Source organism: Leptonychotes weddellii, chromosome 8 (genome assembly GCF_054177405.1).
Source record: "Leptonychotes weddellii isolate Sample4059 chromosome 8, ASM5417740v2, whole genome shotgun sequence".
Taxonomy (NCBI): Eukaryota; Metazoa; Chordata; class Mammalia; order Carnivora; family Phocidae; genus Leptonychotes; species Leptonychotes weddellii.
In genome coordinates this window covers 15,997,107-16,024,713 of record NC_138376.1, presented here as the reverse complement: position 1 = coordinate 16,024,713, position 27,607 = coordinate 15,997,107, and the positions used below count along the sequence as shown (strand labels likewise).

Below are 27,607 nucleotides of genomic sequence, written 5' to 3'. Positions count from 1 at the left end.
AATAAAGATCTGAGCTTGGCCAAAAAGTTTGAAGCACACACAAGTAACAGATTTGCCATTTGGGTTACAGTGTGGAAAAAAAATCTCTGGAAACAGATTTATGTATTAGTTTTTCACTTTGCCACCAGATGTCCTTCACGAGTAGGAAAATATGATGGCTCGAATGATATTTTGAAGTGTGAATGCCCAGCATTTTTGAATAGTTGACAGAGAAAGGAAAGTGTGAGTGCATGTAACTGCTAGCACAGACTTTTGGATGAGACACGTATTTTGAAGACTGCCCTACAGGTGTAGCTTTCAGAAGCAGTATTTAACTCTCAAATTTTCATCTCTCACACTCTGCAAACATTTACTCACCATATTTCCTTTTCACTCAACTCCAAATCGATATTTTTGAAATCAGATCATTTTATTCTATTTAGAAATTAATGTTAGGAAATAATCAAATCCTTACACAAACATTAGAGATTAAAATGTAGTATTTTAAGTGGAGTTTCCCAAGGATACAAAGTGACTGGACCTCAGGCTTTTTGACACAAGAGCAATGTGGGTTATGACACGTTCATTCTAGAAGCAGCCTACTTGCATCTGCAAGACAGTTGAAAGGGGACAATGTGTGATTTAGGACAAAATCAAAGACGGCAATTGCAGTTTATTGCTAACAATGTAATCCAAAGGGAAGTGTGGAATATAGAATATTTAAATTTAAAAATTTATTTTAAAATATTTAAAAAATAGAAGTCATTTGGCCATGTGTATTTTAAATGTATAACAGAAATCCTCATAAAAGAAACAAGAACTGCTGTTTTAAAGAATTTGTTGTGTGAATTACCCTGTGCATTAATAACACCTGGGTATGGGCTTCTCGCCCTCTCCCCAGCGTCACTGAAGTCAGGGGATAAACCTATGCTTGATGGTGAGGGGTTCCTCATTCCTTCATTAAATGGGCGGGAGTGGGATAGGCAACCTATTTCCAGAAAACTGAAGGCCATCTGCATGAGATGTCAGCCAAGCAACCAGATGTTTGATGTGGATTGGCTCCCACATCCGGCTTCTTGACCGAATTCCTCCTCTTTCCACCCAGATGTTTTGGAGACACACACAGAGAACTTAATGAGGGTTGTTCCCGCACAGAGGAAGGGGCGGTGATATTTTGGTGTCCTGTAGGGGGCGAAGTTACCTCTGATTTTCTCCAGTCGGTTCACACATTTCCAGCGGACTCCAAAGCCAAACCTGCTCCTCTCCGTCACCCCATCCCTCCAGAATCACATCTGGACTGTGTCCAGCTCTCTGAGACTTCTCAGGGGGTGCTGGGGAGGGTTCAAAGAAGCGGGGAGTGGGGGAGGTGGTGGGTTAGAGGTTCTTAGTCACCCAGAATTCCAGCTGTCTTGGAAAAAACAGTGGTCCCAATTTTGAGGTTATAGAAATGTTAGAACTGCATCTCTTTATCCCCCTTTGCCCCAATATCCAAACCAAGGGGGTTTCCTAGTATTTTCCAGCAAACATGTGCACCTGTTGGGAGTGGTGGGGACACGAGGAGAGCACACCCTCTTTTGTGGCCCTCAGTTGAATGTCCCTTATGATCACTGTCATGTTCCATTTCACATATTTTCCCTCTGGCTCTTACGAGACTTGTGTGCTCTTGTGTTCATCATCTGGGGTCACCCTCAGCACCTCCTTTCTCCAGCACTATTCCTCCCCAGGAACTGGGGGCCCTCACAGCTATTGCTCAGATGTTTGATAAAGAGTCATTAAGTGCCATTTTTGACCCATGTCACAAGGTCCATCTACTTTTAGCCAAGTGTTTAAGAAAAGGGGAAGATGGTATGTGTGTACACCTGTTTGTGTTCTCTGTTAGATCCTATGTGCATAGACAATAAGTGCATATCTAATAGATGGGTCGCAACCTATTTTTGTGTTTTCAATGGCACAGCCCTACATAAGTGCCCTTGTCTATACTCAGGGGTTTTACAGTTTTCCAGTGCGTTCCCTGTGCCCTAAAAAGTTGGAACTGCTTTTACTCTGCTTCTGCCTTAAAAGGTCTTAAGACGAAGGTGTGCTACGTTTTCGAAGGGAGAAGGATCTTGGCAGGAAGCCTACATATACTTGCTGAGATTTCAGATCTTTTGATCAGGGCTCTTGGCTGCTGTGATTTTTATGCACTGCAGTGATTTTTATGCCCAAACAAGTCCCATAGAGAAGAAAGAAGTGATGGGGGCTTTTGAATTCTAAGGATCCTGGCGTGCCAGACCAAGTAGTGATACATCTTCTTTTCATGAGAAAAGAATCCCCGCTAAAGACCAGTCTTCAGTTTTGTTGAAGCTGTGTTGCCTGAGGTCAATGGCTTCGGACCTTTGTAGAACTAAAGACTTCACTCGTAGAATTAAATTTGAATTAAGAAATTACATTTGTAGAATTAAAGACTAAACGATCACTGTGTCTGGGCCAAGAGAGAACTAGAGAGCAGTCCAGTGGGTTGGGGGGAGGTGAAGACCCTTCCCCCATGAAAAACAGATTCTTTGAAATAAGACAGAAACGTTTATCAGATTTCGATCATCAGAAACCCCATGATCTCAAGTCCACGAATCCCACAGTTTATATCTATTTGGTCTGGCTCAGAAATGCCTTGGACTATGTGAACTAAGACGATCAGTGAAGTTTTTGTTTTCTAGTCCGTACATTTTTCACCAAGTAAAAGATCCTAGTGTTTTAAGTGAATTTGTTTGTAGGATCTGTAGGTTACCAGGCATTCTTGGATAGTGTGAGAGCAGGTGGATTTGCATCCTGAAAGGCCGATGGTGGTGGTGGTGTCTGGGTAGAGGGGTCCCTCTCTGTGATTGAGCCGTGTGCCTGTCATGGAACCTGTGTCTTCTTGATCTTGATCTTGTCGAATGCTCCTGGCAACCTGACTTTTTAGCACCTGTGTCTATTACCCTGAATGGGAACATGCCAAGCCCCTACCTGGGCTGGAATTTTCTATACCACCTCTCCTCAAGTTTTATCTATCTAGCATCATGAAAGCTCTATTGTATTTCAATACATTAAAATGAAAAGTTAACAGAAAAACTGGAGAAGCACTGAAATATTTCCAAGAAAAGTAGAGGGTGGCTTTTCTCTGATATTACCTAATTACCCCTTTTCTTTAAGGTGCTAGCTTAAGAAGCCAAGGCAAGGCTGAACTGGTCCCAAACCCCCAGGACTCCGGCTCTGGTTTACATTTGGCCCTCCCTGTGGCCCATTTGTGAGCAGCTTCTCGGAGGGTGTGTCCCAACTTCGAGCAGCTGCCTTTGAAAGTCACGTGTCCGCTGAACGCCTATGTTACATCCATAAGAGACACTAAGTAATAAAAACTATGCCTGTCCTTCCTCTGTGAATACAGGTGGCATTGATTTAACAGCTGATTTTGCTTTTATTTAGTTAAATCGTCACTTCAGGCCTTTTACGTGATTGTAAAAGAGACAGGTTTACATTAGGGTATCGATCGTCCTTACTAGCGATGACCTCTTCGCCTTTGCTACCTCGCGCCGACTTTGGGTGCCTCCAAGAATTCTCGGTACTTGAAACCTACGCGCGGCCGAGGCAACGCCTCCCTGGAGAGGGAGGGTGAAAGAAGGGGGCGGGCCTATTTAAATACAGGCGAGACGCGCCTCTTCATTGGCTGCCAGCCTGTCTGTTACCCAGGAGGGCAGGGACTCTCGGGGGCTGGAGTGCGGTACCTGAGCGAGACGCGCACCAGAAAGCCCACGTTGGCCGCTGCGGGGAGCGCAGCGCGGAGAGGCGGGAGACTGCGAATTCCCGCGCCGTCGCCGCGGTCACTGCTCCGCGCGCGGGTCCTGTTCCCTCCGGTCCCCTCTGCGAGCGGCGTTTGCGGGGCAGCCGGGAGAGCTCTAAACGGAAAGCAAGATCCTTGCCGCCTCCGCTTGGGGGGTCGAGCGGCGCGCCGAGATTCTGAGGGGGAGCGACAGTGCCCGAGGGCGGAGGGGCGCGGAGTTTGTGAGCGGGAAGGAAGTTAAGCCTCGCGGAGAAGACTGGCATCTCGGGACGCCGTGTCGCCACAGCCTGGGCCCCACCGCGGAGTAAACTTCGCGGCGGCCGTGCGAGCCAAGGAGAGGCGTGCGCGGGGATGATGCCGGGCATCTCCCCCAGCTGGTGAGCCTCCCCGCCGCCCCGGCTTTCACTCAGCCGCCCGGGAGGGCGCGGGACAGCGCACGTGCGCGGGCAGCGAGGCCCGAGAGTGACCGCGCCGTGACCCGCCCAGGGGCGAGGGCGCCGGCTGCAGCGCAGCCGGGACTCGGACGCACCTGGCCTGGACCTTGCGCCTCTAGAGCCCTGCGCCAGAGTCTGGGGCTCCCCTCCAAGTGGTTCTCCGGGTGATCTCCCCCTTCGCCTCCGCTCCAGCCTGGGCAACTGGGGGCGCCCCAGAGGACGATGAGAGATAAGGACTGAGGGCCAGGAAGGGGAAGCGAGCCCGCCGAGAGGTGGCGGGGGCTGCTCACGCCAAGGGCCACAGCGGCCGCGCTCCGGCCTCGCTCCGCCGCTCCACGCCTCGCGGGGCCCGCGGGGCCAGCCCGGCCGGGCGGGGATGCTGGGGCGGAGGGCGCAGTGGCTGTGCTGGTGGTGGGGGCTGCTGTGCAGTTGCTGCGGGCCCCCGCCGCTGCGGCCGCCCCTGCCCGCCGCCGCCGCTGCTGCCGGCGGGGGGGCGCTGCTGGGGGACGGCGGGAGCCCGGGCCACGCGGAGCAGCCGCCGCCGCCGCCGCCGCCGCCGCAGTCCTCCTCCTCCGGCTTCCTCTACCGGCGGCTCAAGACGCACGAGAAGCGCGAGATGCAGAAGGAGATCCTCTCGGTGCTGGGGCTCCCGCATCGGCCCCGGCCCCTGCACGGCCTCCAGCAGCCGCAGCCCGCTGCGCTCCCGCAGCAGCAGCCTCGCGGTGAGCCCCCTCCCGGGCGGCTAAAATCTGCGCCCCTCTTCATGCTGGATCTGTACAACGCCCTGGCCGCCGACGACGACGAGGACTGGGCGTCGGATGAGGAGAGGCGGCAGCACGGGCCCCGCGGAGCGGTCGGCTCGTCCCAGCCCCGGCAGCCGCCCCCCGGCGCGGCGCCCCCGGTCAACAGCAAGAGCCTCCTGGCCGCGGGACCCGGCGGTGGCGCGTCCCCACTGACCAGCGCGCAGGACAGTGCCTTCCTCAACGACGCGGACATGGTCATGAGCTTTGTGAACCTGGGTAAGGATCTGGGGTAGCGTAACGACGAATACACTCTCCCCTTAACGGTCTCCCGGGCCCGGGGAAGGAGGCGAGAGGGTGGAGGAGCCCCTGGCACGCGGGGCCCGGCTGGCGCGGCGGGGACGCGAGGGCCCGCGGGCTGCGCTCCCGCCACCTGCGCCCCGGTGGGCTGCACGTGCGCTTCCCCGCGCGGCAGGCCGGGCTGCGCGCTGGGGCTGCGGGAGGCGGCGGGCGGGCTGGGGCGCGCCGGGGCGTGGGGCTCTCGGACTCTCGGACTGCGGCGTCCGAGCGTACTCCGCGCTTTTTCCAATAATGCCGGGGCCAGGTTAACTCGACTTTAGCAGAAAAGTCCCGCCCGAGTGTAGCCAGCAGGGAAGGAGAAGGCTCTTCAACACTCCTTCCCCTCCTCATTTCTTTTGCACCCTTAAAGCTCTGAGTGCCAGTTTCTCCACCGGGACTTTCAGGGAATCTGATAGCAACGGAGAACTTTGGAAACTTGACGTGATTGTGTTAAGTGGTATCCACGGAGTTGGGGGAGGAGGGTTGCAGAGGAAGGTGCCAAACGGACCTCGGAAGTCATGCCAGACGGGGTTCGCGCGGGTTTGGGACCGGATCCCCAGCCCAGTTGGGGTAACCCATCCGGGATCCTAGTTCACATACCTTTGGCGGGTGCCCCCAAAGGCTGAACTTCTGATCACTGCTGCCCCGAGCCGCACGGGCAGAGAAAGGGTGCGGGTTAGGGGCCGGGGTTGGGCGCTGAGCTGGTCTGAACTGGTTGCCAGGCAACAGAATGGAAATTCAAGGGCGGCTAAATCGGGCTCCGCCACAAATGTTCTGTGGCAAACCCGGACGGAGTCACATAGCCTCCCCCCCCCCCCCCGGAGTTTTCTCATCTGTAAATGAGAACGGTGTAAGGAAGACTTTTTTTTCAGGATCAGTGCCTCTGATTTGTGCTACTCTTCATTCATAAACTGACTCAGCTTAGTAGACAAAGGGTTGCAGGGGACAAGTTCTCCGCGGGGAGAAATGGGGGCGCCGTAGCCACGCCAGGGGTGGGTCTCCGCGGACTTCCTCCCGTGTGAGACGCGTGGCCCTGCCCAGGCCCCAAAGTGGGTTACCAGACACTTGTCAAAGCCACGTCAAAGGTGTCTGCATTGGACATTATTTACTTGAATGATTACCATGTAAAATAGTTCAGCGAGTTCTTTACAACTGTATCTATGAGATGATTCTCTGCTGGGCTTTGGGGGAAGGAAGGAGTGGGGGCCCAAGAGGGAGGTCCGATTGGCATCCAACTGGTGCAGAAATCCTCCTGGGAAATTCATGAAACAGAATCTCACAGGGAGTGGAGGCTCAAGGCCTGCCAATCTTGCTGCTCGCAGGGCCAGGAGTTCTGATTGGATAAGAATTTTCACCGTTCATTGGAACCAAATCCAAGGTTGAGGCACCTCCAGGAAATATTCTAAGGACTCTCATTGCCATCAATAAAGTTTGCAGGGGAGGGGTAGCGGGGAGGGCCAGCGCTCTTCCTCATTCTAACTTCCGTGCTGCTTCTCGCTTAGTAGAATTCCACCTCTTGCCACCCCCCTCCCCTGTTTCCCGACAGCCTTGGGGAGATGTTTCCTTGCCTCTTGGGGTGGTCCCAACCTGGACAAAGTGGAGGATGAATGGCACTTCCGGCTCTTTCACGGAGAATCATTTACGGTCTCCAGAGAACTGTGCCTGGGCTTAGACCACAGTTCTAACCTTGGCTGTCCATTAGCATCACCTGCGGACACTTAAAGAACTAAGGGATGCTGGGCTGCTTCCCAGAGCAGTTAAGTCAGAGTCTTTGAGGGTGGGCTCTGGCATCTTTTTTTTAAGTGTCTTTGGTTTTTCTAATATGCCACCATGGTCAAGACACACTGACATGATCCTGATGTCTGAAGGAAATCAGATCATTCCAGTGAGAGATTAAGAGCAATGCTTCTTTATGTTAGTGGCTCTGGAATGTTGCTGCACATTAGAATCACCCGGGGGGGGGCTTTTAAAAACCCAGATGCTGAGGTGGTACCTCGTATCAATGAAATCAGAATGTGTGGGGTGGAAGCCAGGTGTCCATAGTTTTAAATTAAGATTCTTCATGTGAATCCAGTGTTTGGGAACCACTGCCTGAAGTGATATTTGAAATTGTTAGAGTTGGCTTCAGGCTAGGTTTGTAAAGGATGGTGACATTTACTGTGTTTAGTGACCTCTAAATTCTCCTCGTTCCTTGCTTGTCTGACCTTTCTTGGTCTACAGGTACACATTGGTTCTGAGTCACACTGCTTGAAGCTGGTTGTCAACTAATCCTGCTAAGGGGATGATTTAACTTACATTTCTCATAAGGGAAACTTCAAGGTCCAAAAAACAACACCGAAAAATTTCCAAGAGAATTCAACAGGAGTGTCCTCTCGGGCCTGGGACAGGCTGATGTGGAACTGGAAGAGATTCCTGGGTAGGAAACTCTGCCCCAGGCCCCACCTGTCATAGCATGGGGCTTTCTGACTGTGAGTTGTCACGGTCTGTAGGTCCAGCCCTGGACTCCACGGGGGCAGTTAGGGGGAAACCTTCAGGTAAGTAGAATCCAAGTCACAAGCCATGCCACCTGCTAGTCCAGCAATTCTATTTAATCTTAATCCATTTAGCAGTAGGAAAGAGGATTTCAGAATGAGAGGCTAAAATGTGATAAAATCTGATTATCCTAGCTCTGAGCTTAAAGACAGTTCATTTGAAGAAAGTAATTGCTTAGCAATGTGGATTCTCTAAGGATGTTGGAGAATTCTGCCGATTTCCACATCCGTGGCATGTTAGCGGCTGCATTACCTGACTCATTAAAGAACCTGCAGAAAGATACATGTTTTCAAGTACTTTTACACCTAGTGAGTTAGATAAATAAACTGAAAGTATAAGAGAAAGTGATACATAGTTGTAAACCTCTTCCCCCCCCCTCCCCGGGGAAGGGAGAATAATTTACTCATGAAATACATCTGAAACACGCTGAGCCTTCTCAGCTGGAGTGGCTATTAGGAAGTATGAATCAACAGAATTAGGTTTCTCCCACATGTCCCAAATGCTGGTTATTCAACCAGCTCACTACTGTTGATGTTGACTATTTGAAACTCTCTCTGGGCGAATAGGTTGGAGATGTGTAACCTCCTTAGCACTGACGGGCTGGTGCGCAGGGTGCCTGGCAGAGCGGCTGCATTCAATCAGGCCCCCAGATGCCATTTTCTTCTTGTTTTCTAATGCTAAAAATGTCTTGGCAGTCTAATAAGCAGGACTGCCAATTTGGTGACCTTGGAGAAGTATCCTGAAATATCCTTTAGGTCTTAAAATTCACCTTCTTGGAAAAGCCTTCTCTAACCCCTCTATATCAAAGAGTGCTCCCCCCCCCACTTCTTTACTGTCACAGAATGCTGCTTATTCCCTTGGTTGCACTTATCACAAAGTGTGTGTGTGTGTATAATTTTTTTTTCTTTAAAATTTGCTTATTCACATGTCACCCCTCTGGGTGGCAGCCTCAAAAGGCAACCAGGCCTTTATCCACCACTGAAACCTAAGTCTTAATATCATGCTGAGCACATGGAAGGTGCTTAATAAAGACTGAATTAATGAAAAAGACCTATCCTTCATTTAAAATTTCATATTTCACTGATCTGGAAGATCTGATCACTTAGAAATGGCATACCTGATTTCTGTTAAGTCAAAGACATTTAAAGTAAAGACATTTAGGACATGGACGTTAATGGTATCCGATGTATATCATAATGCTTTATTAATATACCTATTTTTTATTAGTTACCCATATGTATATTTCTAATGTGCATCACATTTGAGAGTAGTGCAAAAATTTTTCTTTAAATCTCTGCATTTCAGACTTCATTTATTTTGAATTAATGAGGTGTTGATCTCTAGATGCTAGGGTAAAGAGGAAATAAAACTCAAAATATGCTCAGAAAAGGGAATCAGTATGTATTAGTACAAGTAACAAGAAACTTATTGTACTAAAAATACTGGCAATCTTCTGAACAAAATTACCCTTGGGAAACATAAATTAGAAGAAAAATGGAATACTCCCTACTTGTATTTGTAACCAGATACACTGTACTGTCTTTTTCTCATAAACATAGGATCAGTGGTACTATTTTTCGTGGAGGCTGCCTGTACTTATGAAGATTTTTGTTAGCAGAAAATAAATCCCTGCCTGCAAGCTACTCATAGCAAATATAATTTGGAGAATTTGGTTGCAAGAGTGTGGTTCAAAGGAGCAGTGGATGTTCTAAAGAAATTTCAAATAGTAAATGTGAAATTCAGTGGTATTTCAACAACAAAAAAAAGTTGTACAAAGTGTTCTTAAACTCAGATCAAAGGGCAAGCAGATATCATTGTTTAGACTTCAGATGGTGTTTCCTCTGGTTGTCCTTCTAAGAATGGGTATAAATCCTTTTTAAATGTGCTGAATCATGCTTAGTTCCTCTACTTAAAAGCTTACCTCTGATTAGCATGGAGGAAGGATTCCTACTGATAGAAAAAAAAAAAATCTGTGTCTGGGGGGAGGCGAGCAGGTCAACAACGTTCAGCACTTGAATATTCAACATGTCCTCACTGTTTTCAGAGGTGAGTGACTTTAACTGTTGGATTTCAAAGTAATATTTTACTTGAATATGGGCGTGGGTGGCTGCATGCTGGGCGTCAAAGGTGGTTAGCAGACTCTCGAAGATGACTTCCCGGTGATCCTGCCTCACTCTCTTTTGAAGGAACGGAGTTAGAAAAGGAACACGAAGAGGGTAAAATTTCTTGGATGATTCACCAGCGTTCTCTAATTTTTCATAACTCTTTCACTCTCTGCCTGCCATCCTGTATTTGAAAATGAATTAGTCCATAGAATGCTTTTTCTTAATATAAAGCCAGTACAGCTTTCTCTTAATTTTTCTGTTGTGAGCCTTGTCCTGCCTTTCCCCTCTCTCCTCTTGTTCGAATTTTAGTCACATCCTATTTGGCGCTTCCAGCAGTGGGAAGGAAAGCAGGCAATAGGGAATTTAATCAGACGATTGTGTTCCTGACAAGAAGCTTCCATAAATACCCAAGTAAAGGGAGTAGAAATCAATATAGAAACTCTCGGAGAGATGAACAATTGAGAGTCCTCATGTATGCAAACAGCTGTTACACATTAACCTTTCTGTCCCCACCCTCCTTGTGGCCATGGCCCAACCCAGCCAGATGCCAGGCAACATGGCTGCCTTGGCCACAGGGTGTCACCCAGGGCCTGGTGTGGGGTACAGCTGCCGACTTGTGTTCCTCACAAAAAAGCTGATGCCTCCTTTCTCTGTTTCCATCATGACAGCTCAGCTGCTTTTATTCATGCGTATTCTCTCCTTTTATCCTTACTTTCTAACACCATGGTTGGCTGTGCTCCCTTCCAACTCTTGTCCTCTGGAAACTGGTAAGCCAGAAAATCGCTCCAGTCTTACCTGGAAGATAGGAAAGTGGTGACAGTTATATCAAAGAGAAGGAAAACCATTCTCACTGTCATAAAAACTAGACTCACTAAAGAACCAGGGCCATCACCCTTCTGAAATTTTTGAGAGTGCCAGAAATTCTCAGAACTCAGTTGTACCTGCTCATCTTCCACTGGAAGCATTAGAAATAAGAAACTGTAGTTCACTGAAGTTGACTGGATTTTTTGTTCAGTTACTAGTGTTTTCATAATACTGTTCTTAGGTGCCTGGGTGGTTCAGTCTGTTAAGCGTCTGCCTTCGGCTCAGGTCATGATCCCAGGGTTCTGGGATTGAGCCCCGCATTGGGCTCCCTACTCCTCAGGGAGTGTGCTTCTCTCTCTGCCCCTCACCCGTTTGTGTTCTCTCTCTCAAGTAAATAAAATCTTTAGCAAAAAAAATGTTCTGTTCTCTTTTTTTTTCCCCCACTCTAAATATGTAGTATTTCAGTCCTCTATGTGTAAAGTTAGACTCTGGAGCTGGCTGGGGACTATGGCTCCCTTCCATAACCTTGTTTTATCTGGGGAAAAATGCCCAAGCAACCGACACCCCATTTTAAAGCAGGGCTTTCACTATCATTAACAGAAGTTTGGGATTATTGGCAAATTTGTTATCTATAGATCATAGAATTTAGAGCTTTAAAGGTTTTGAATATCATCTAGTCACTTATGTTTGTATTAAATTTGTTTGATTTATTCAGGACCATTTCCTCTTCACTGCTGTTTTCTCTTAAGGCTGAGGGACAACCACAAAGAGATCCTAATGCACCAGAGGAATAGGGCCGTAGGGCCATTGGTCAGGCAGGAGTGGATAATTAAGGAGAAATTACAAAAGCATGCAAAAGCACTGCCCTGGGCGAGAGGTGGGGAAGCCCAGATCTGGAATTTTGTGGGTTTTTCTCTTCGTGGGTAGCATTCTCTCCTAGAACTCTGCTTTTGGAAAAGAAAAAGCCATGCATATCTATAAATATCCCCTGTTTGGCATGCCAAAGCACTGCAGACCCCGAAGAATTGTTCTCTGCTCTGAAAGTGAGTTGAAAACCAGGTTGCTGTGAGTGGCATTGTTCCACTGATGTCTGCAGGCACTGAGTCTCTTCCTGCCCTTCCCATGTCCATTATTAAAATGATTGGGTCCATAATAGAAATGATATCTAAATGACATCAGGTAATTCCTTGATGGGTCCCCATGGTCTTGTTATCTCTAACCCAGTCCCAGATGACTGGGTAGAAGACTCTCCTTCAAACATTTTTGCAGAATGAGGTTCTGGTTCCGAGTGGGAGAGCCTTCCTGACTTTCAGGTTCCTGGGCATACGCCCTTGATTACTGATCCTGCTGGATAGGTTGGGATTGTCCTAGGCCTGAAATGTCCTTGCTTCATATTGCTGATTTGATGTTCAGATTGTTTTCTCATCATCAGAGAGCTCCGTGGGGGTGGGGTGGGTGAGTGCAGTAGCTTGACTGCAGGCAGAAAACAGTGTCTCCAGAGCAGAGCCAAGCCCTGAGCCTTCTACACACTGAACTTTGATATCCGCCTCGATCCTTATGATGACTCTCCTGCCACTTACCCTTTTCACCTTGTCCAGAATGTGACTTCCAGCCTTAGACATCTGTGTGTGTTGATTGTTGTTCCTGTGTTTACAGTCTTGTTGGTTTCCTGTACATGAACATGGGCTGGCAAAAAAATTCTGATTCGTGTATCAGCAGAGTGTGAACTAACCATATCATCGGCATGAGCTATTTTATGTGCTGATTAGGTTGGGAGATTTATGTAAGTGGGCTTGCTTAAATCCCCGAGACCAGTTATTTTCTCCTCCCTCTTTCAAATCTATGAATCACATTTAAATATTCTAAAGATAGAGCTTTGTCAACTACAGAATTAGGGACTAAGAGTTTTACTTGACTTTGTTTTTTTCTGGATTTTATTTGAACACTCCCATGTCAGAGTAAGTTAACAGAGAAGCTGTGCATTAAAACAAAAAAATATATTTTTTTTTAGCAGTTTTAGCAGTGTATAGCATAATTGAATGGAAGGTCCAGAGATTTCCCATATACTCCCTGCCCCCATAACAATAGCCTCAGTTGCTGTCAGCATCCCACACCTGAGTGGTACATTTGTTATACTTGATAAACCTACCTTGATCACCTGAGTTCATTGTTCGCCGTAGGGTTCACTCTTGATGTCCTGTGTTCCCTGGGTTTGGACTGATGTATAAGGGCGTAAATCCATCATTACAGTATCATACAGAGTCCTTTCACTGCCCTAAAACTCTTCTGTGGAGAAGCTGTACATGTAACCAGAAAAACAAATCAATGGGAATATGAAAAGTCCCCAAGTAGGCAGAGTTTGTGGGGAGAAAAATAAAATGCCTTTGTTGAATAATGTTTTGTTTCTGTGGTCTTACCACATTGGTATATAAATAAGTAATTTCGATGGACTCTGAAGACCTGATTTTGTGCTTCTGTATGTTGACCCCAAATCCATTAGAAATCCCCCCCCACCCTTTTTTTTTTTTTTTAAGTCTGGGAGTTTAAAAATCTTTTTTCCTCCACATACTTTCATTGAGGTGTCTGTCACCATAGTACCTAGACAATCCCTTAGGCAGAGATATGAGCGATTAAATTTCTCCCTGGCTTGTGCCCTGTTTGATCCATGCTCTGAAGGATTTGGGGGAGTCAAATAAGCCTGAAGAATGAACAAGAATTATAGGAATTCTGTGCTTGTTAATTATTGAAATTTGGGGGGTGGTTAGGGGAAGGATGAAGTATTTTTCCTTCCTTTCTGAAAACATATTAGAACTTAGTGTGCTTTTGGATTGAGAAACTCACAAAAATGTTTTACTGGCCCTAGAGGCAGGTCAGGGGACCTTAAAAGATTTCCTTAGGAGAAACTGTTCAGACCAGATTAACACTAAATTAATAGAGACTCTATAAATCCAGAGATCCTTGTAAAGTGATATATAGATTAGGCTTATTTGCTTTGAACTGTTTTCTATGAGATAGGGCTACACAGATTAATGGTAAATAAGAAAAGAGAACTCTGAAAGATTGTTATTGAACCAATAACTCATTTGAGGTGTTTTTGGAACTTGTGGGCCTTTTTTTTAATAAGCATTATACAGGTGAGACACTTCATAAATTCTCCTCAACTCTCCTCCTGCAGCTCTCCATTTTAGTGGGGTATTTTCTCACTGAATACTAGCTAAGTCCCCCTGCTCCCCATAATGAAACCTCTTAAAAAGAGGGGAGATCTTGGGACCATGGCGGTATCAATGGGCTTGAGAAATTTAGCTTTAGTAACCTCTGACTTAGGATGTGCTGTGGTTTAAGTACCCCACTGGTAGGATAGAAGCTTCTCAAGCCCTAAGTGAAATGATACCACAGGGTAGGGCTAAGACTCAGGGTAGGTAATGGTGAAGAGGAAATAGGTGCTTTAAAGACCTTTGGAGAGTTGCGTTTCTCCCAGGGGGCCATGGAACAGGCCTTTGCATTCTTATGGGGTCTGTGTAGGGTGGAATCCCCTAACACCAGCTTTGGGAACTGCTCCCACAAATCCAGCACCTTGGTTATTTCATTTGCTTAATTGAGGGTGTTTGACACCTCTTGTTACGCGTGCACATTTGCGTCCTCCTTATAAGATGTGGACTCCAGCATAGCTTCAGGGATGTAGGTCGTCCCCAGTGGAGGTTGGTTTCCCTCTTTCTCTTTTGCTTTTCCCTTTTCTTCCCATTAGTAAATTTAGCAACTCCATTGCATTTATTTCCTCTTTCTTATCTGTTCTTTTCTCACAGTGTTGGTGCCTTTGGTTAGTCATTGACCCAACACAGCAGATTGTATGCCATCTCCATGGTGTCTGGTGGTTTTATACCACCAAAATGACTCATTGGCCCCTAGAATGGATGAGTTGCTGGTTTTCTTGATGGTGCTGGAAAGTGCTTATGGCCAATTCAATATAGAATTGAGGAAAGAGTGCATGATCAAGATTTAGGAAGCTTGAATTTATGCTCTAGTCTTAGTGCTATCCCTTTTTATGGTGTCTTGGTCAAGCCACTTAAGTGAATTTCTTGGTCTCTTTCCTTGTAAAATATCTTTCCTTTTTTGTAAAATGTGAGCACATTGGCCAGATCAGCATTTTCCAAATAGTGTTTCATGGAACACTACTTTTCCAAAATATTCTGCAGAAGATGATCATGGAGAATATCATTTATATCCTCCTGCCCTCTGAAACTTACAAGTCAATCAGCATATTAAAGCTCTGACAAGCCCAGCAGTGAAGAAGTCTGCTGATTTGCTTTAGGAGAGCTTTCTTTGTATTTACTTTTGCTCTGTAACTGCTTTTTATGTCCACCTCAGGTGCCTCTGCCCCCAGATCCACTCCTGATCCTTCCCCTGGTCATCTTTGTGGAGCAGGGTTGGGACCCCAGGCAGCTGCATTTCTAGCTGCTACTTGCTCTTCTGTGACTCCAGCTTGCTCTGGATGAGCTGCCGTATTCCACCTGCCGCTGGTGGCCCCGGGGGTTCTCCCTCCTGAGGGTAGAAGTGGCTTCTTGCTGACGGTCCATGGGTTGTCTCACCATAACCCATTTGGCTGCTTGGCTCTGTCCCAGCTGTTTACACCACCAGTTCCCTGCATTAAATTCCCTCCGTTGTGGGTGCCTGGGTGGCTCAGATGGTTAAGCGTCTGCCTTCGGCTCAGGTCGTGATCCCAGGGTCCTGGGATTGAGTCCCGCATTGGGCTCCCTGCTCAGCGGGGAGCCTGCTTCTCCCTCTGCCTCTCTCTCTCTCTCTGTCTCTTATAAATAAATAAATAAAATCTTTAAAAAAATAAATAAATTCCCTCCGTTGTAAACACTGGCAGGGATTCCGCTTTCCCTGCTTGGACTCTTGATTGCTATCACCTCTTTTTTGTTGTTGTTCTTGTTACCATTCTTCATTCTTTTTTTTTTTTTTTATGTTATGTTAATCACCATACATTGCTATAACCTCTTAATTCAGTGGCACGAAGATAAACTCTGAACTAGAGAGTATCAGAACCCAATGCTGGGAGTGTTCCCTGTTGTGTTTCTCTGACTGATTCTTTATTTTCTGAAACAGCTTTCTTGAGATATAATTGACAGAACAAGCTGCTTATTTCAAGTGTACAATTTCATGAGCGTCGACATAGACCTGTACCTATGAAACCATCCCCACAGTCAAGATAGTGAACATAGGGGCGCCTGGGTGGCTCAGTGGTTAAGTGTCTGCCTTTGGCTCAGGTCATGATCCCAGGGTCCTGGGATCGAGCCCCGTATCGGGCTCCCTGCTCCGCGGGAAGCCTGCTTCTCCCTCTCCCATTCCCCCTGCTTGTATTCCCTCTCTCGCTGTGTCTCTCTCTCTGTCAAATAAATAAATAAAATCTTAAAAAAAAAAAAAAAGATAGTGAACATATATCCTGAGCTATTCTTTTAGACAATTACCTATGCCAGGGAATGCAATAATTCTAACGCACAGGAACTTCAGTGAAAACTCCCCATTTTTCATGGATGATGTTGCTTTTCATGCATTCATCTTACAAGCCTTGAACATCCTTAAGAAAGGAATTTGCTGAAGATGTTTGTGAATGGTTATCTTGGAACCGAGAACTGTGGAGTCAAGCCTTCCTGGGGTCAAGCTTGCTCTCTGCAGCTGTGATTGGCTTTTATCCTATATCTCACCTCCCATATTTATTTTAGGAGATAATAGTAAAAATAGGTAAGTTCTCTTTCTTAATTTTGAGATTGAGCATGTAGGGGTACTTTTGGGTTGTTAGTGATCCTATTGACATCTTGTTTCTAAATACTCAAGTTTAAAAGATCTGATCCTTCTGGAAAACATCACAAAGATGCTTTCCTGTGTTTCTGTTTTAAATTCTGGCAATTTAGGTAGGGCACAAGTCCAAGAAATTTATGAAAGTAGACTCCAATTTACCTCCAACTCTTCCCCCTATGCTCATCCTTCTCCAAATGTTCTGTAAGCTTAAGTAGAAACTGCATTTTTTTTTTTTTGCAAGAAAACATAAGTATTGTATTTCTTTATGGCCTTTGCCTGGAAAAATGACCGATGTCACTTATTATCCTATTATCTGAAGGCAAAAACAGACTTTTATAGCTGCAAACTCATAGATAGTAAGATAGGGGAGAAATTGGAGAAAGTTACTGGGAGTTGTATTGATGTTCTTAATAGCGCTGGTCACATAATGGAACAGCTTCATGAAGTTACCTGACCATGTCCTAACTCCAGACTAGGGGAAGCTACTCTTGTCTTTCAACCCACTTTCTCCTTTGCCTTTGACTTCTGTCCCCATCACTCTGCTGTCCCAGGTCTTCATCTTGCTCTCCACAAGACTTTGTCAGTTTGAGACCTTTTTTTTTTCTTCCTCTGAAAGGACTGTACAGCCAAAAGGCGAAAAAATTCTCTCCTTTCTGTAATGCTGCTTGCTCCCTTCTTGGTTCTTTTTCTATCCTGTAGACTGCTGCTTTATTTGGGGACATTTCGTGAAAAGCAGCAAAAGATTGAGAAGGGTTGGCCTGTGGCACGAGAGCTACACACGGGGCTGAGATAGCCACGGGATTTGAGGGGGCCGGGAGCACACCCAGGGCCGGAACTCAGGAGATGACATGTGGCCACAGGGCACGATGGCAGGCAGGTGCCGGGCTTAAAGGTGCCCTGCCCCAGAGACGTGGCGGCCTGGTGGTTGGTGGGCCATGGTGATGGGGAGCCCAGCAGCTGGTGTAGTCAGAAGGCCAGAAGTCAGCCACGGGGAGGTCTGTCCATGCTGAGCACCCATGCGTGTATTCGGAGTGCGGTCCAGGCACGATGTGGCTCCAGAACTGTGTGAGGTCGCGCTTCTCAAGCTGTCTTTGCACAAGAACCAGTTTTGATTTTGTTTTGTTTTTAATTTCTGTGGACATACACTTTTGTAAAATCCACCAAAGATGAGTTATTAGAAAAGCAAAATGAAACAAAACAGCCCCAATCCATAGAAAACCAAGCCTCAATCTTTAGTTATTAGATTCCACTGGTATGAAATAATCAAGTTGTCAAACTGAACAGCCTCCACTTCTGTACTTGTTGGGGGCTGGTGACAGTTGGTGGGTCAGCACAGACTTAGCAAGTTTTTTTTGTTTCATTTTTTTTAGATTTTATTTATTTGAGAGTGCGGTTGCGCAAACAGGGGAACAGCAGGGTCCCCGCTGAGCAGGAAGCCCCATGTGGGGCTTGATCCCAGGACCCTGGGATCATGATCTGGGCCAAAGGCAGACGCTTAACCGACTGAGCCACCCAGGCGCCCAGACCTAGCCTGTTTCTAGGGAGCAGCTTCTTGGACCAACCGGCTGACTTGGGGCATTTGGTGAGGGAATCTACAAGGGTCTGCGAACCAGGGAGCTAGGCACCCGGGTGCCGCCCTAATCTCCGCCCTCTTCCCACATCCAGCCAATCGTCAGGCTCGCTGTTTCTGCTTCAGCGATCTCTCAGTCCCAAGGGTTTTCTCCACTCCTTCCCCAAGTTTCCTGCGCCAGGTCACTGGGATGTTGGCCTAGACTTCTGTGCTGTCTCCTGTGGCTAACCCATCCTTGCATCTCCGCCGGCTGGTCCTTCGGTAGCTCGTCTTTCTGTTCTCCCTCTTCCCTCCCGTTCCTGGATCCTCACGGCGGACTGAATGAAGCCCCAATGCCACTCTGATTCCCACGCCGTCGTCCAGCTTTACCTCCCGCGCTCATCTCTGTGTGCTGTCCTTCAGCTAACCAACTGCTGAGCGATTTCCTCCTCCCACTCCTGGCCTTTTTCTCCGGATTTTTAACGTTTATATTGTACAGCTGCTCATTTCCACATTCTCAATTCTGTCCTTCAAACCCCGGTTCGAATGCCATCTCTCCATGGTAGCCTTTCGGACATCGGCTGACCCACATGCTATGCATGACTCTTTGGAAGAATGTTCAGAGCTTTTGCCTTAGTGCCGAGCGCCACAGAGCAGCTTGCTAACGTCAGATATGTGTTTGCAGATGAACTCCGTGTGGCTCTTAGGAAGGATTTGGGAACCTTGGATTCCATTGTTGGCTCAGATTTGGGCAAATCACCTTCAGCACCAACCTCTCTGATTCTTTGTCGGGTAATATTTTATTTATCTTGACACCTCCCACCCCGAAGTACCTAAGGTGGTGCCTTAACCTTCGTTGATCCTGAGTAAGTGCTCACTGGGAGAATGAAGGTCAGTTTGTCCAAAATAAAATTGGTGTATGCATGTCTTCTTTCTTTCTCTCATCACTAATAACATCAAACCTTTGAGTGAGAGAATTATAAACTGTGAAACGCTGTGCAGATAGGAGAAACACTCTTTAACTTTTCTATTCACAAAAGTGGTTCTAAAAAGGGAACTTACCTTGCCTTCTCCTTTCAGGGTTTATGTTCTGTGACTTTCTGGATGGTTTAGAAGAAGAAAAAAGCCTTCAGAAAGAAGAAATATTCTTTTCCCTCTATCTGGTGTCATTATGACTTTAATAAGTATTAATAGGAGTCAGAAAGAATTGCTGCTAAGTCTAAATTTAAATTTTCTGGTTGTGCCATGCAGAAAGCTTGCATGCAAGGAGGCACGATTCCCGCAGGTGCCGACGCAAAATACTTATCTTGTCAGCCTGTACTTTAGGCTCGATGGCTCGGCTTACATCGCGACGGTGTTAGACATTCTGTTTACGTAAGGGCTGAGGGGGTGACATAATGTCTATTGAAGCAAACTCACTTAGCTCCCCAGGAGGCAACAGGGAGCATTTAAAACCCAAAGACCGATCAAAGCCATGGGCAGGGTTGAGATACCCCTGCCCAGGACCAGAGAGGTCTGGCCGGGGGAGGGTGGTCTCTTGGTTGGTTGCCTGAACAGACGTGCATTATTGCCTCACTGTATTTCCAGAACATTGGTGAAATGAATCAGGCAGAATTCAACTCTGAGCAGCAGATCCAGAGAGACTGCCTAAGTGGGCACAAGTATGTCCAAATAGGTTGGAAAAAATGTCAAATTAGAGTCAGCACATACGAGATGTGATGTTTCTCTTTTTTATAGACTGTTATAAAAGTTGTTTAAAATTAAACAGCTCTTCAGTACTTAAATTATGTGTAATGAGACAGGTAGGTCCTGGAACAGAAAACATTTTTTTCCCCCTCATCCCACTTAAAATTTGCTCTCCCTACCAGAGTATGCAAGACATAAACACTTTCATATCCAGGATATATATTAGCCTTAGGATGAGAAGAGATTAGCCCGAGGGGGAGAGAGAGAGTTGATACAGGTCATAAAAGTAGCAGATCCAGTTCTCCAGGTTTTATCTGATGAACTGCAAGTGTGTAGCCAAGAGGAATATGAAATAACTTCAGGTTCCTATTTGTAAGTGATGAGCTTGTGTATTTTATAATTTTAAGATATGTATCAATGTAGAGGAAGGTATTATGCAGTATATACTCCCTTTACCTGACTCCCACCCAATTAGACAGTTTTTATTTTTTTCTCAGCTTTATTGAAGTAGTATTGACAGAGATTGTATATATTTAAGGCGTGCATCATGGTGACTTGACATAAGTAATTGTGAAAAAAGAAAACGTGAAATCAAGCTAATCAACATATCCATCATGTTCTATAGTGACCATTTTCTGTGTGTGTGTGTGTGGAGGGGGGAATGGGGGTGAGAACACTTGAGATCTACCCTTCTAGCACATTTTAAGTATACAGCACAGTATTAACTATAGTCACCATGCTGTCCATTAATCTCTAGAACTCACCATGCATAACAAACTGTACCCTTTGACCAACATTGTCCCATTTCCCTGCCCACTCCCCCCCCCGCCCCCAGCCCCTGCAACCACCACTCTACTCTTGGCTTGAGTTTGACTATTTAATTTATTTTTTTAATTTAAACTCAATTAACCAACTTGTAGTAAGTGCATCATTAGTCTCAGGTGTAGTGTTCAATAAATTATTGGTTGCTTATAACACCCAGTACTTATCACCCAATTACCCTATCCCCCCCACCCACCTGAGTCTGTCTATTTTAGATCTATATATGAGTGGTTTTGTACAGTATTTGTCTTTCTGTGTCTGACTTCCCTCACTTAGCATAATGTCCTCCAGGTTCATCTATGGTGTGCCAGGGTTTCCTTTTTTAAGGCTGAATAATACCCTATTGCCTACTCCACATTCCTTTTACCATTCATCTGTCCACGGATACTTAGATTGTTTCCATATCTTGACTGTTTTTTTTTTTTTTTGGCTCTGTTTAGGAATAAGTAATAGTGTGTAATGTTGCATTATTCAGGACTTGTTAAGGTATCTTGGCTCTTGTAATATCTGTCCTCTCTCTCACTTTTTTCCCATTTGACCAGCTCTTGTTGGAGTCGCAATTCATCTCGTGTTTGTAGCACATCATCTAACTTGTGCTCTCTCGGTGTGGGATGACATGAGACACTCTTCTCTGAAGCAGATGGTCATCCCTTTGACTTTTTTTCCCACCTGTGTTTTCAGGACAGTAGAAATGCTAGCTCATTCTCATGCACTTGATCTGTCTCATTGGGTGTTATATTTTCATGACTCTTCTGGTGCTTGGGGCCTGGCTCATAGGAAGCCAAACTCAGAATCGAAACTTCTCCTGAAGTGCCACCTTGCATCACTAAAACCACAGAGACAACTGGGATAGCCCTGTTAACACTACAAAAATAAAAGATGTCACCAGAACATTTCGCTGGCATGAGGGATTTATTTCCACGATTCTCTAAGGTCAACTACGATACGTGCTTTTTCCTACCGGGCAGCAAGCATGTTTTACCAAACTCTTACCTAAGTACTTTTCATTTACAGTTCCACAATGAATTCTTGGCCGCCTCCATGTTGATTTCAGCAAATATTTTGATTTGCTTCTACACCTTTTTTGAGGAAGCAAATTCCAAGTTGCTGTTCATCTTTTAATTTTTGCCAACATTTTGCAAAAATGTTTGAACAGAAAAATTGAAAGATTTTACAGTGACTATATATCCCCCCCAAAGAATGCAAAAAATATCTACTTATAAAAGGATCCCATATAGCACATGAAGGCAAAAGTTTATAGGTTCTATTGTCATATCCTTTTAAATTCTGGAAGATACAGTGATAGTGTGCCTCTGAACAAATGGAAGCTGAGGCACTGGGTAACCTACTCTGATGAAAGAGTTCCTTAAACCCAGGGAGTGTCTTCAGTGTAGAAGTGACAGATTTAGTTTGGTTGTCCGGTATGTTTATGGAGCTCTTTCAAGGCACCACGCTAAGCACTGACTCTACTCCAGACAGAATATGGTGGTGTCTAGGATGGAGCTAAAAGCAGAATATTATGGGTGTCCCAAGGAGGATGTGATTAATTTATGGGGGGACATGACATTCAGGCTGAATGTAGAAAGAAGAGTTGGCTTTCCGCTGGTGGATGTGGAAGGCACGGGGTTTCCTGCCTGAGGAAGCTATGAGGGGAATGGTGGTGGGTCATTAGGTGTAGTGAGGTCTGAGGCTGGATCCGAGGGCAAGTGGGCCTGGAAGTGGTATGGGACTCAGTGGGGGGAGGAGGTTGAAAAAGTAGGCTTAGACCAGACCCTGAGGAATATTGAAGCAATTCTGAGGAGTTTGGGCTTTATTTTGTAGGCAGTGAGGAGCTATTTACAAATTTTCAGTAAGGCTGTGGAGTGACTGATGTGTGCTTAGGAAGATATTTCTGGTAGCAGTGTGGAAGAGGCTGGAAATGGGGAGACCAGCTAGGACATTTTTGCAGTTGTCTGGGTAGACCCCCCCCCCCCCATTTAATCTGTATTTGCAGCATCTGAGGGGCTTTTTGAAATTTTAAAAGTATTTTGCATTTTTTCCTTCCTTCAGTTAAGTTTAGAATGTTTAATAAAGAAGGGAAATTAGGTGACAAATTCATGAATAGCACCTAAGAGTTTATAACTTGTGGAAAAAGTGCTACTTCCAGTAACTAAAATCTGAAATGTGGTGATTTAAATAGACATTTAAATAGACTTAACCTGGTCTTCCTGGAACTCTTTCCCTCATTTCTTCTTACAATTAAAAACGGCAGTTTGTGAGCTTAGAATTGTGGTCAAGCTGCAGAGAATGTTTCCATTTTTGAAACTAATTGGCTCAAGAGGAGACTGGGGAGTAATGAACTAAGCCTTGTTCGGCTGCTCAGCCCAACTGGACTGACCAGATTGAAATTCAGCTTGATTTCCCACCTGGTTTGGTCTCCATTCTGTTGGCCAACCCCCACCCCACCCCCACCTGTAACAGATAGCGTGAAAGAGAGGTGTCTTCTTCTGGGGCTGGGAATTAGCCAGTGTCAGTTCAAGTAGGTGACATGCTCTTCTTCTTTGTACTTCCCTAATTCATCACATGAGGACCTACTCCTAAGAATTTTTATTCACAGTGCCCAGTTCACAAAACGTCATTACCTCCGTACACAAAACCAAGGACAGCCACGTGTAGGAGAGATGGGTAAGAGATGTGACCACGGCCAGTGTTGGTATTTGTGGTAGGTGGGATTCTGTCCCCCATAGCATTTGCCCCTTGGTGTTAGCCTATGGATGTGTTGTTACCTTACATGGCAGAAGGGAATAAAGATTCCTGAATAGCTGACCTTCAACTGGGAGATTGTCCTGGATGATTAGTCACAGGGGCCCTTAAAAACCGAAGAGGAAGGCAGCAGAGGCAGAGAGATGTAGTGGAAGAAGCAGACTCAGAGTGTGGGGAGGGGGGCACTCATCCCACCATTGCTGGCTTTGAAGATGGAGGAAGGAGCCTCAGGCCAAGGGCTGCAGTGGCCTGGGCCCTCAGCCGACAGCCAGCAAGGAAATGGGGACACCAGTTCTACGACCGCAAGGAACTGAATTCTGCCAACTCGAATGAGCAAAGAAACAGATTCTCCCCTAGAGCTTCCAACAAGGAAAGCACTTTTGCGGACACTTTGGTTTGAGCCCAGTGAGACCCATGTCGGACTTGTGACCTATGGAACTGTGGTGGTTTTAAGCTGCTAAGTTTGTGGTAATTTGTTAAGGCAAAAATAAAAAATGAATATGGTGTTATTTGTATAGAGGGCTTTGATACCATTCTTGTTCCCTTGGAAATCCCTTCCGTTGGTGATTGGATGGTGGTCTTCTGGAGGGGTCGTACCAATGGTCGCTGGAGGCACAAGGCCTGCATTTGTGATGTGGGCTTTATCCCTTAGTGGGGCAGCATTAGGTCGGTGCCTTCTCTGTGCTCTGGTATTGTCACCTGTAAAAACAGGGCATAATAATTACATTTAGTTCTTAGGGTGGTTGTGAGGATTCGTTGAGATGCTACGTGTAACAAGCTTAGCACACTGCTTGGTACGTTCTAAGTGCTCAGTTATAAGCTATTGAATTAGTTTGCAATAAGGGACCATTACAAAAAAAAAATCTTTATGTTCTTTGCCTGTCATACAACTTAACACATCCTCTTATGTTAAGGGTAGGAAACCATTAAAAACAAAAAACAACCCTGGGAAACTTCAGGCAGTAAATATTCTTCTGGAATGAGCATATACATGAGGTACTCTCTGGAACTTGAAATAATGTTTGAGAGAAATTTATAAAGCTAAAGCACTATGCCAGTACACTTAAAATAAAGCAGGACATTTGCAGGGCTATACCAATTATGGGGACCACAAATACCCTGTGAATTAGCTTAGTGCCTACAGCCAGCTTCTGAGTGGGTGGAGATGTTTGTCATTATTAAGCCTACCCAAGCCGAATGATTAAGATCCCTGTCGATGTCCAAATAATCAGCATGCACTGAGGAACGTTCCAGTTCCGTAGGCCTATAATTTTGAAGTTCCGCAGTCTCATGATTTCCATAGTCTTATAATTTTCTTGCACCCAGTGATGGTCCTAGTCCCTAGGATTTCAAGTATGCTACTGTGTTATCATGATGTCCTAAGGCTGGTATCCAGAGGATGAGCCTGTTGATGTAGGGATTTCCCACTTTTTTTTCATTGAGCCAAATCAGGAGTCCCACTAAAAATAGGAAAAATCTCTAGTATCACCACTTTGAATTCCCACATAGATGCCACTGGTTTTCTGTCCTTCGGTGTAACAAGAGCTTATAACTTTCCTGTAGATACTCATTGCCTACTGTGTGTTTCACGTACCAGAAGCAACCACAGATGAAGCACTGTACCTCCATGGGGAGCGGTGGGCATAGGGGTGTCATGTTATTGATATGCTTTTCAGAGCATGAAGCTGTGCTTAGGTCAGATTGCCAATACCAGGGAAATTCAGGGTTTTTTTCCCCCCCTCTGACTTGTGTTTTATGAATATAGAAGTATTATAAATGATCATGTTTTCATATTCTTTGGCCACTAGGAAACTCAGAACTACTTCTATTTATTTTATGGTATTTATTTTCCTATATAAATCTCATTGTCTTGCCATTTTTCCCTTTTATTCCTATTTCCATAGCTGCTTAATGTTTATTCTGTAAAATTGTTTTTCTGTAAATTGTCTCAGGTCTCTTTTTAAGAACTAGGGAGAAACAAATTACTGCTCAAAATCAATAATGAATTGTCCGGGAAACCATTGCCTCTTGTCATGGGAGACCGTAGGTCCCACACCTATTCTGTGGCCATGCTTTTGGGACTCCTCTCTAAAGAAATGGCCGACACCCTGTTATGTCACTGTGAGTGCAAGGCTGGAGTCTTCTGCCAAGCGGTTATGTGTCACACACTGTCCTCAGGTCAGATGGGACAATGGGACATTGCCTGGTTGATTAACTCTGAAGGCAGGTTTGACTTGATATCAAACTTTAAGTGTGACAGGTGGATAATGGGCATCAGGATCATTTGAGGAACTTACTTAAAATGCACAATCCTGGGCTTCCCTCCTAGAGGTTTTGATTTACTGTGTCTGCTGTGGGACCAAGGAATCTGCATATTACGAAGCATCCTCACTTGTTTTAGTCAAGTGGTTCATGGGCCAGACTTGGAGCAGCAGTGCCTCACAGGGTGGGGCGGATTTAAAGAGACAAGGGGTGGTGCACTAGCAGAAGGAGAAGCACAAATCATGGTAATGGGCCAGGATGGGTGATAGACCGGGAGGCGAACGTGTGGATACCATGTATGTTGAGGGCATTTTTCCTACTGTCCGTGCCACCTGTATATCCATCCACGTAAACACCGGAGTCCCAACTGTGTGTAGCTGCTTTGCCACGTGCCAAGGATTCTAAAACAGAGAGGCCACGTTCTTCCAGCAGTAGCACGTTGCTGAGAAGGGAGAGGCTGATGTGTAGACACAGAGGACTTCTGGAGTGTAGCCGGTATTCTGACAGAAACATACTTGGGGTATATCAATTAGGGAATGTTAAGGGTAGGATGAGGAAGCAGAGGGATTCTGAAACAAAGTTGTGCAGATATTTTTCTTGGAAGTTTTTGACATTGTACAAGGCAGTGATTTAGCTTGAGATTCCCCACGGTGACTTTTGCAATAACATTTAATTTTTATTGGGTGGTTTGCTTGTGTTCTATCTGCCTTTTTGCTGCTTAACTAAGTGAACTGTATAAATATAGGGACTAGGTGTGTCTTGAGATTTTTCCAGGTGGTTCTGGAACTTGAAATTAAAAAAAAAATCTCTTCTTTTTGAAGAGAGAGAAAATGCAGTGGGGGAGGGGCAGGGAGAGAGAGAGAGAATCTCCAGCAGACTGCACACTGAGCATGGAGCCCAATGCAGGGCTTGGTCTCACGACCAGGAGACCATGACCTGAGCTGAAACCAAGAGTCCGGTGCTTAACCAACTGAGCCACCCTGGGGCCCCTATTCTCTATTTATTAAAAACAAAATGAACATTCTTTATGGGAAAGAGACACTTAATAAATAGTAAGCTTTTCAGTAACCTTGCTGCTATTTATTTTCTTGTAAATCTGGTTTCTGTGGTCATCAAACAAGTTGAGGTTAAATGTCAGGTAACCTCCTTACTCAACTCCTGTCACCAGTTCTGCCATGTCTGAGCTCTAGTTCTCTCTACCTTGCATGTCTTCTCTAACTGCATCAAATAGGATGGTGGATGGATCCATCTCAGGATGCTGCTTAATTTACTCTTAACTTAGAGCCAGAGCTAAAATGCTCAACCTACTTGTCCTTGCCTACAACCTAAAGCCTTGAATGTTGTTGGATTCCTCTGCACTCAGCCACATTAAGCTCCGTGCCTTTGATGTAGCTTAAAGGCGGACTTAACCAAGTGGTATTGCCTCCCGCTGATATTTAGGTGAAAGCCAACACCATAAAAATGAACGTTTTGCTGAGAGGGCTCGCTCTACTACCTGCAAGCCCAGCTAATCATGCTGCCAAATTGGTCAAAGAATTGGCTTGAGAATTGCAAAGTGTGTTCCTCTGGCAGAGGAATGGAGCCCAGATCAATCTCCCGGGGCTCCCTAACTAAAATGTAGTAGACATGTCAAACTCGTTAATTTGGAAACTTAAAGAGCTCTCTTAATTTGCTATATGATGAAAGCAATTTGGTTAAGAAATGAAAAACAATGATGAATCTTTGACTTTTTAAGCCTTACCTTATTTCTCCATTAGCCCACCCACCTGGATTTCTAGGAAACAGTACTCACTGTTGTTCTAAGAGATCCAACAGTGCAGCAGATATTTCAAAGTATGTAATTGTGTTGACACATACATTCTCTGCCCAAGAGTAAGATTGCGGAAAGATTTGGCAATCTGGATTACACAGAGACATCATTAAATTATATTTACAAATCTCTGTGGGGCAATCACAGCATGTTAAGAGCTATAATGGCCACAGAATTAGACATGGCTTCTGTCCAGCAGAGTCACTTCTGT

The 27,607-nt window shown here is 45.6% G+C and overlaps 1 protein-coding gene across 1 annotated transcript in view; it reads left to right on the top strand.

The window, feature by feature from the left end:
• Window positions 1–3,702: 3,702 nt before the first annotated feature.
• Window positions 3,703–27,607, top strand: part of BMP6 (bone morphogenetic protein 6) — a 140,381-nt gene continuing 116,476 nt past the window's right edge. The window contains exon 1 of the mRNA XM_081827695.1: window positions 3,703–5,225. Within this exon, the coding sequence (XP_081683821.1) occupies window positions 4,583–5,225 (643 nt within the window). The 5' untranslated portion in view covers window positions 3,703–4,582. The remainder of the gene's footprint in view (window positions 5,226–27,607) is intronic.